We start from the raw sequence: 9,410 nt of genomic DNA on the forward strand, positions 1-9,410 counted from the left end.
TTGTGAAACACAATGTGGCAGGTGGGCAGGCACAGATGGATGGGTGATCGTTGTTTTCAAAGAGGTTGGGCTGAATGCACTCTCCGTCTCTTCCATTCCTATGGACCCAACTTATCCCGATTATAGGATCCGACATGGCAAGCTTGACAATTCCTAGAACATGGTGCATTTCACAATGCACTTTCATGATTACTGGGTTAGTTTCAGAAAAATGATCCTGAAGGCCCAAGCAAGTGATTTTGGTACTTATTAAGAACTTTGCCGTATCCACATTTCACCTAAAAGCTGCAAAGGGCTTCAAAATGTATATAAATATATAACATCAATGGTGCTGGTTGATCTGAAGTTAATGTTTTATATATACACACACAACAGATTTGTGTTGTTTTTAATTTCTTCCAATAGGTAAATAAGATTGAAATTGTCCGAAAGAAACCAGTCTTTAATAAAGCCATTGTGGCCTTGGAAGACCACCTGGAATGTCGATGTGAAGCAGTATCACCCAGAGCGTTCAGCCGGCCAAACTCACGAGAGCATAGAGGTGAGCATTGCAGAGGGTTGGATGGGTGGGGAAGAGTCAGAAGTAACGTCAGGGAAGGCGTTTGGGAAGAGAAGAATTTGATTAGCAGTCTCCATGAGCTGCTGCCTGCCAGTGTGTATTTCATGCGCCTTCCTTTCCTAGCAGGTGGGCCGCCACTGAGCACTCGGGCTTCTCTTCCAGCAAGGGCACGAGCGCACCGGTTGCCACCACAAAAGAGGAAGCATCGGAAGTTCAAGCATGTGCACGATAAGAAGGCCCTGAAAGAAATCTTCCCAGCATAGAAGATGCCGGCCGGCAAAAGTGCAAATGTCAGGTAACTGCGACAAACACAGCTGCCATGTTGTGAATGCACAGGAACCTCTATCGCAAGAACACCACTTGTGCTTTTGCACAGGCAATCGGCTGGAAGCAGAATTAAAATGACAGTTTCACACAGAAATTAGTTGTGCTCTGTCACAAGGGGAGGCCGTGGCACAGCAACAGAGCGCATCTTTGTAGGCCAAAGATCCTGAAGAGCCAATAGAGAGTGTTCACAACTGAGTCAATGGTCTGACTTAGTATAAGGCAACTTCCTGCGTGTCCCGTAGCAAAGCTCCTTCTACAATGTTTACTCATGAGGAAGCCTACTTCAGCTAATGTACCCATTGGAAGTTTCCTCCTTGCAGCTTCCATGCCTGTCGCTGCTTACTCACCCACCCACTTTGCTGCGTAAGTTTCAATCAGGCGCACAGTGTGGTAGTCTCAGTGTGAGACTATCCAGCAGGCAGCATGTTTACCAATGGAAGGTGCCCAAGTAGCTTTGCAAATCTGCCTCTTACAACAAACGTTGTCAAGCAGTTGGAGACGGTTGGGCTCATCAAGCCCATGTAGCTCAGAATCATTAAAAACGTTGTTCCATTGTGAGTCACATGGAAATCAAACTTAATTTGCCATTCATGTTAGGAAGCCAAAGAATGAGAGGAAGAGACAAGGAATAAATATTTCCTCCACTGGGATTTGTCTTATCAAGGAGCACTGTGACTGTGCACAGCTTTGATTAGGCTTAGTGGTCTGTCACCTGTCCAGGAAGGAAGGCGTAATAGGTGTAGCAGACGCATAGTTCTGCTGATTGGGAAGACCTAATCAAAGGCAAGGAACAAACGGACTGGTCTGTCAGGCTGGCAGCTTGCTTCTTGAGATGGGATAGACCACTTCCTGAATCGGCTGCCCTCCAGATGTTTCCATTGGCCATGCCGACTGAGACTGATGAGAGAGTTGTTGTGCAAATTATCTGGAGGACACCAGGTTGAGAAAGACTGAACAGAAAAATGGCTTTAAGTGTAGCAAAAATGGCTTTTCTAAGATTAAACAGAGTGTAATAAAAGCATGCCCCTTTGTGCCCTAGAACAGTCTCCCTAGGGAGGTTGTGGACTCTTTTCCTTGGAGGTTTTTAAGCAGGGGTTGGATGGCCATCTGTCAGGGATGCTTTAACTGAGATTCCTGCATTGCAGGGGGTTGGACTAGATGACCCTTGGGTCCATTCCAGCTCTACAGTTATATGATTCTATGGCACTCCATCCACCGCCCCTAGCTACTCTTCCTACCACCACAGTTTTCCCCTCCAAAAAGCAAAACCCCCAAATTCTGTTGAAACCAAAACTTTAGATTGAGTCTAAAGTAAGCAAACTGGATAATAAGTATATTTGTATAGAGTAGCAGCCTGTCAGCTATGAACCTTCTTGTAGGCAGGGAATAGCACATCATCATAAAGAATAACTAGGATGAACTGAGCACATGGTGGACTCTTAACCTGCTTTTTCTGTTTGCTTATCTTCCAGGTTTATTATTTAATATATTTGCTGTATTGCCCCCATGGGGTCCTCAGAGTTTCTCTCCGTCCATCCGCCTCAATGCTACTTTTGGACGGCCAATGGTGCTTCCTGATCCCTTGCTCGCTGGACGTTCTCCCACCAAAGTTTACCCTTCGACTTCTCACCTAATTGCATTTCAGCATTGTCCCGAAAGGAAGAAACTGGGGTGGGAAATAAACGGAAGAAAGAAAACACAGCCATTTGGATGGACAATATACTGCCTGCTGGAGCAAACGCACTGGAAACGGGCAAAGACTTGTGGCCCTGATCTCCTTTTGAAGGAGGAGGCTTGATTTCCCCCCCACCACCCTCTTTCTTCCTCCTTGCTCCCACCCAGACTGTTAGCTGGGCTCAGGCAGCTTACAGCGCAACAGATGCAAGTCAAGGCAGTCAGAGTGGCAACCAGTGACAGCAAATGCACTAAGGACTTCTATCGTGATGTCTGACTAGATATCTTTAATGTGTGTGTGTATGTGTGTGTGTATATATATATATATGTTTTATTTTTTAAAACCACTAAAACATGCCATGCTCTGGGAATGGAAACAATGAAAGCAAAATTCATTTGTCCAACGGCGCTTTCTGCTGCCAGCTGGGGGTGGGGACAGTGAACAGGAACGGAGCGGCTGTACTATAGGGAACTGCTGGTCCTCCCCACACCCATCCAGGGAGCTGCTTGGGTTAAAGAGGCCTTCTTTGCACATGATTATGGAGGGCTTGACTTATCCTGTTGCTACTCTCCTATTGCAGCTGGAATTTGAACCCCCCCCCCTTTTTTTGAATGACTCGCTATGAGGTTTTCTTAATGGATTTGCATCAAGTGAGGATTACCACCACTGGATAAACTGGAGCCCCAACCCAACTTGCAGTCCCCGTTTCCATGAGAGAGGCTTTATAATTTAATGGGACGGGGTGGGTGGGTTAGTCATAATAGCCGTATTAGAGCATGTTCTTCGAATGACAATCAATGCCACCTCTGTTTAAGCGATCTCAAGTAGCAGTGTAGACCGAGAAAGAGACCTTTGCTTGGTATTTTGGAAAGCTGCTGCTCATCAGGGGTCAAACAGCAACGGGTTGCGCAGATCATTGGTATGACTCTGTGATTACCACCAGCCCAGCCCATATCACACGTCCCTTGTGGGCGACTTTATTTCCAAGGCAGTGTTATTACCATCCCTCCTATGATACAGCAACGAATATGCAGATGCTAACTCGTCTTAATAACCTCAGGTGAACATCATCTGATCGGATGAAAACGGAGCTGTGCCAAGCCTTGCAACAGCCATAAAAGATCGCACGATGCATTGCGTAGTCGCGCCTGTGTGCCAAGTGGTGCTTTGCACCTCATCCTCTGTTTCCAGTGCTGTTCAACCAGAGTCCCTGGACAAGGAGCCAGTCAGTAGCATCCGATGTATGTGGGGGAGGCAAAGAAGCTGAGCAGAGATAACTGGCTCTATTTAACCACTGGCTATTTTTAATCTTCTCTGTTTTTCTCAGCTGTCCTATATTTTGTCTCTTCAAAGCTGGGAACGGTTATCTCTTTAAAGGTTCACAAGCCATTCCAGATCACCAAAGAATAATAACCTCTGAAGGTTTTGTGTGTGTGAGAAAGAGTGGCCTATCTTCAGGAACGATTGCAGGGGCCTGTGGGGAGGTAAAATAAGAAGGAAAGATGTTCACTTTTCCCGAGTCAGAGAAAGGATCACTCACCTGTTTATCTTTAAAGTGTTGGAGGAAAGAGTAAAGAAGGATTGCACAGACACGACTTCATAACTTCTACTTTCCACCTACCTCTCTGTATTCTCTTGCAAAAGAAGGGCAAAAAAACACATAATGAGTGGGGAAATGGGTAGAGCTGCCTTTGCCAACCTGGTGCCCTCCAGATGTTTTGGACTACAACTCCCATCAGCCCCATCTGGAGGGCATCAGGTTGGCAAAGGCTGGGATAGAGTGTGAATAAAATTTTGCAAGGTAAGTCCCTCCTTCTCCCCTGCTCTCTGCCTCTGCCATTTCTCTGGTCTTTGTGCTGGATTAAGCCCAGCAAAAGGCACCTTGGATAGACCTTAATGCTTGGAAAGATTTCCTGCCATGTCTCAGGTAGACCAGATGAAGAGTTGAAGCATGGCAGTCATGTGCGTTTGTTAGAAAGAGACAGACACATCACACAACTCTACCTAAAAGATGTACATATCTGTGCAAATGCTTGGCACAAGGAAAGAGAAGGAATAACCTGCCCCTGGAGTCACTTTTATAGGAAGCATGTGAAACGCAACATTTGCCTGATGACCAGGTTGGATTGAAAATCCAGGTTTTCCTACTTTTCCTGCAAGGCTGGCTTAAGCTGTTTTGCTCCATTCATTTGTATGGAACAAGAGGAAAAGGCTACAAACTGGGAGACTGGTAGGAAGGTAGGCACACTGACTGCAAACTCGTGGGACAAACTGGGTCTGGTACTTCCACTCTCTTCAGTTGTAGGAGGTGGGGGGGGAGGAGAGAGAAAACTTGTGGCTCACACAATTGCCCCCATACCTCAGATCCTGTTATCCAAAGGGTCCAAGGGGGTGGGGGACTGTTTCCCCCTTGAATTGCATTTGTATGGAGTACTTGGAGTCAGGTGCTAGAGGCAGGTTCCTGTACTGCCTAATGCTGGAATGAGAAACACTCCAGTTCCCACCAGTTCTGCCAACATGGCCAATGGTTAGGGAACATAGGAGTTGTAGGACAAAACCATCTGGAGGGCCATGGGTTTTCCCCTCCCTGATCTGCTGTATTGGGTAGGTCCACTTTTCTCCTTGCAAACCAAGACTATGGGCCGATCAAACCTTGCAAAACGATCAGTTGGCACTATGTTCAGGCACTACTGGCGAATAAAAGAAGTAAGCTTACAGCAACGGCTGTGGTCTCTCAATCTAGTTTCATGGAGGAGGCCAGTAGCAGGAATTTTTTAAAAATTTTTTTAAGGCTGATGGAAACAACAGAGATTTCCTGCCTGTCTACCCGCCTTACACCCAAAGCTTGCTCTCTGACATTAAAGAACACTTCTTGCTATTCAATCTTACTTCTCGTTGTCTTTAAAAGACCATTTGTTTTCCTGCATCTTTTTCATTTGTAAGGAGGGCAAGGTCTCTCTCTCCACACCCATTTTATGTAAAAATTAATTTATACTCAGTACTGTATTTAAAGTTGTTTTAAAAAAACCTTAAATTCAAAAAATTCTGCGGTTTTGTGTCTCTTGTTTTAAAGCAGCTAAAAGCAGGGTGGCGGGAATTTGACAGGGGTGGGGAGAGGAGTTTCCAAAAGGCCAACTCTACAACCTGGAAGAAAGAAACACTTTTTAGAGGTCATAAATCCAGACGTAATAAATTTGCCTGTATTTATTCTCACCCATTCCCCCAAAGTAATCACATGTTCAAAATGCAGGGATTGCCCAACAACATTCCGAGAGCAGAAATGCCAGATAATATTGTACCAGACAGATATGGTTAGTGATCTCATGTAAGACATGGTTATGGCTAGTAATGTTATATAAAACTCAAATTCTAGATGCATTATGAGAACTTAAGCATTGCCCTATTTTAAACAGGTACATCGCACAGCTGAATGTAGACAAGCTTTGCTCAGACAAGATGAGTCACTCCGCTTGTAACTGGGATGACTCACTGTTTGCTGTGTGCCCCAAAGGTTTCATGAGCAAAGGCAACAACATCCTATCGTGGTGGGTGGAATGGCAATTTGCTCTCGAGTGTTCAGGGCCTGGCATCTTGTTAAAACTGGTACAGCCCAGCGGGCAGCGTCTCAGCCTTGTTATTAGTAGGCAGGAAAGGTAAATCTCAAACTCTGTTGTTAAACGCACACTCTCAGTGCCACGTCCATAAAACGGAAGTAATAACAATGATCTTCCTACTTTGTAAGGACTACATAGTGTTAATAGTGGTTTCGAAGCATGTAGAAGCTCAGTTCACAACAAGCCAAACCATGGCTAAGTGTGAGTAGTGTGTGGGTACTCACAATAAAGATCACAGCCACTTATCTTCGCTCCCCTGTGCTTGTCCTATTGCCACCCTACCCAGAGCTAGACTATGGTTGAGTTTCATGTTACATCCATACCTGGGCTCATGAATGGTCTCCCCCAGACAAACCAGAAGAAGTAAGCTAAGAACAAACCATTGCTGCAGCATGTGGTTTGTTCTTGCCTAACCGCTTGTGGTTTGTTTGAAGCAGATAAACCTAATGCTAAGGCAAACCATTACTTACCGTAGTTCCAAATAGCGCAGTGGCAGGATGACTGGGGAGAAGTGAAGTGGCCACAATATTTTCTGTGAGTACCCTAAAGCTTGCACATTCACACTTAGCCATGGTTTGGTTTGGAGTTACCCATGAACTGGACCTTTATGTGCTTTGCAGTCACTGTTAAAATTGCAGTGTCTCTAGGAAGTAGGATCATTGTTCTGTTTTATGGATGTGGCACTGAGATTGTGCTTACTGTAGGCAGCAAACTGCTTTATTATCCAAGGTATTTACCCTAACATAAATTGAGATCATACATTTATAGTTTTTCAAACAGTCCTGTGTCTTTTAGTTTTTGCTGTAACAGACTAATGCAGCTCCCTCTCAGGGAATGTATAGCCTTCGTTACTCCAGAGAAAAATATCCTCACTTTGTACCAACCACTGCTCACAAGGTGATGAAAGCCAGCAAACCATGGTTATTCCTAGGCTTACTGCAATCTAGACCAGTGGCTCTGCAAACCTATTGTCTATAAATAACTTCAGTGGAGGAAGGTGAAATCCTCAGAACTGCAATTCACAGTCCCGGGAACAAGGCGAAAGCTGCTGATTAAGACTTAAATCACAGATGGGCAGACTTCTCAGGTCCAATTCAATTTCTTTATTAGAACCTCAAGACCCAACAAACCAGAGGCAGATGCAAATGGCAAATTACAGATATGGAATGGAAAAGAACAAGATGCCTCTGAGCACAATCATATGCATAAGAAGAGCCTGCTGGATCAGGCCAGTGGCCCATATGGTCCAAGCATCCAGTGCTCACAGTGGCCAAACATGCCTGTGGGAAGCTCAATCGGTAAAGCATCTCAGCTGTAGCTTCAAGCCCCACACTGGGCAAAAGATTCCTACATTGAAGGGGGTTGGACTAGATGACTCTTACAGTCCCTTCCAACTCTATAATTCTATGACCAATTCTATGATCATGAGTGCAACAGCACTCTCCTCTCTTACAATTTCTAGCAACTGTTATTCAGAAACACACTGCCTTCAACAGCAGAGGTAGAAAGAACATAACCATCAAGGTTAGTCTGAGCCTAGGAATATGTTTTCAGTTGTAGAAGTGAACTGAGTCTCACAGAAGTCCACACCTGGTTAGTTTTCTTCATTTCAACAGCCTAATATATGTGAGGAAAGCCATGTTGTTGTTATTAAACAAGTGGGAGTTGGGAACCCTTCCTAAATCTAATGCAAATCACCCAAAAGACTTGCCAGTAAATCCCAATTTGCCCTCTTTCCAACCTTGATTTAAGTGATTGTGACTTAAATGACAACTGTATGCTATGGAACACTTGCACATTGCAAAGGATTCTGGGTCATCCTCTGGGGATCAAATTCCATTCACCAGGGCACTGCCGCTAGGAGCTTCACTACAAGCCTTCACAAACTGTGTCTGCCCTAAAACACACCAACTGTGTGTCAAAGAGGAACACCAGTCACTGATGTGCATGTTGTATTTTAGGGAAATCTGTCTCCTGTCCCTAAACATTTAATCTAGGAACCCCTGATAAATTTGCAAGGAACCACAAGATTACCTGGAACGCACTGTGAATAAGTCATGGGGATTTCTCAGTCTAATCAAAATGTCACTGCTGGCAAATTCTTTCTCATCTCAGATCTCAGTCTAGCATTCCCAGAGGACAACTTTTTCATCTTGCCCTTAATTTTAATGCACTCCGTACTGTTCCGAAAATTCCTCTCCCCCTTCGCTCTTTACACCCTTCAAAGCTTTGCAAAAGCGAACGTATTCCTCCCTTAGTCATTGTCTAGACAGCTGCAGCTCAGAGTTCAGAAGGGCACATTGTTTTCCTTCCTATGAGTAAGGGAAGTGGTTGCACACACTGGCACCTGCATGCCAGCCAATGCCACAATGCAGTTAGGGCATGGATGGGTATAAACAATGTCTTCTGCAACTTGCCTATTTAACCAGTAGTTGCCAGAATCTCCTTTTCTCCCTATAAAAGGACTAACTATCCATTTATTGTAATGCAATTTAAATCATTTCTATACCCCTTTGCATTTCCAATAAGCAAAGAGAAGATTACAGAATATCAAACTAAAACTTTACAAATAAGAATCAGAGACAATAATGAACCACATATAAAGCAGCATAATTAACAGGAAAACCAAATGTACTCTTAAACATTAAAAAAGAGAAAACAGTACAAATAAAAATCAGATATAGAAATGCAATAAAAATTCCACATAAAAACATTATTAATGACTAAACAAATGAAATAAATGTAAGTTGCACCCAGGGTTTTTTCCCCAGCTGGAACTCACCAGAACTCAGTTCTGGCATCTCTCAGGTGGGTGCCATTCTAAGAGTACGAGGGAGGTGTTCACGGTGAGTTCTGGCTCCTCCTTTTCTAGGAAAAATAGCACTGGTTGCACTCACAGTTCCCCTGCCAATCCCCGGTAACTTTAAGCATAATTTACAAGTAGTTCATTCACCTGCCACCATCTAGGGAATGTTTGGCTCTTCAGATGTTGCTGGGGCTGATGGGAACTGTGGTTCAGAAACATTTTGAGGGCCAAAGTTTTCCCCACACCTGGCCAAATACCAAGAGCTGCTGTGGGATCTGTTGTGTATTTTTCTTTCTTTCTTTTTAAAGGATGTATACCCATCAAACTAAAAATGAAGTTAAATTAAAAACAACAACAACTATGTAACTCTGCGCATCTACCAGCAATTTGAATGCCCAGCAAGAGAGTTCTAGGAAATGGTGCATGGAT

The 9,410-nt window shown here is 44.2% G+C and overlaps 1 protein-coding gene across 4 annotated transcripts in view; it reads left to right on the forward strand.

The window, feature by feature from the left end:
* Positions 1 to 2,690, forward strand: part of PDGFB (platelet derived growth factor subunit B) — a 45,320-nt gene extending 42,630 nt beyond the window's left edge. For 2 of the 4 annotated variants that reach the window (XM_053405182.1, XM_053405185.1), the window contains 3 exons: positions 406 to 541; positions 683 to 854; positions 2,359 to 2,690. In XM_053405182.1, coding sequence (XP_053261157.1) covers positions 406 to 541; positions 683 to 822 — 276 coding nt within the window. In that variant the 3' untranslated portion in view covers positions 823 to 854; positions 2,359 to 2,690. The remainder of the gene's footprint in view (positions 1 to 405; positions 542 to 682; positions 855 to 2,358) is intronic. The other 2 variants (XM_053405183.1, XM_053405184.1) reach the window with 2 other exon arrangements.
* The last annotated feature ends 6,720 nt before the right edge of the window (positions 2,691 to 9,410 follow it).

The sequence above is a fragment of the Podarcis raffonei genome, chromosome 10 (assembly GCF_027172205.1).
Source record: "Podarcis raffonei isolate rPodRaf1 chromosome 10, rPodRaf1.pri, whole genome shotgun sequence".
NCBI classification, from domain to species: domain Eukaryota; kingdom Metazoa; phylum Chordata; class Lepidosauria; order Squamata; family Lacertidae; genus Podarcis; species Podarcis raffonei.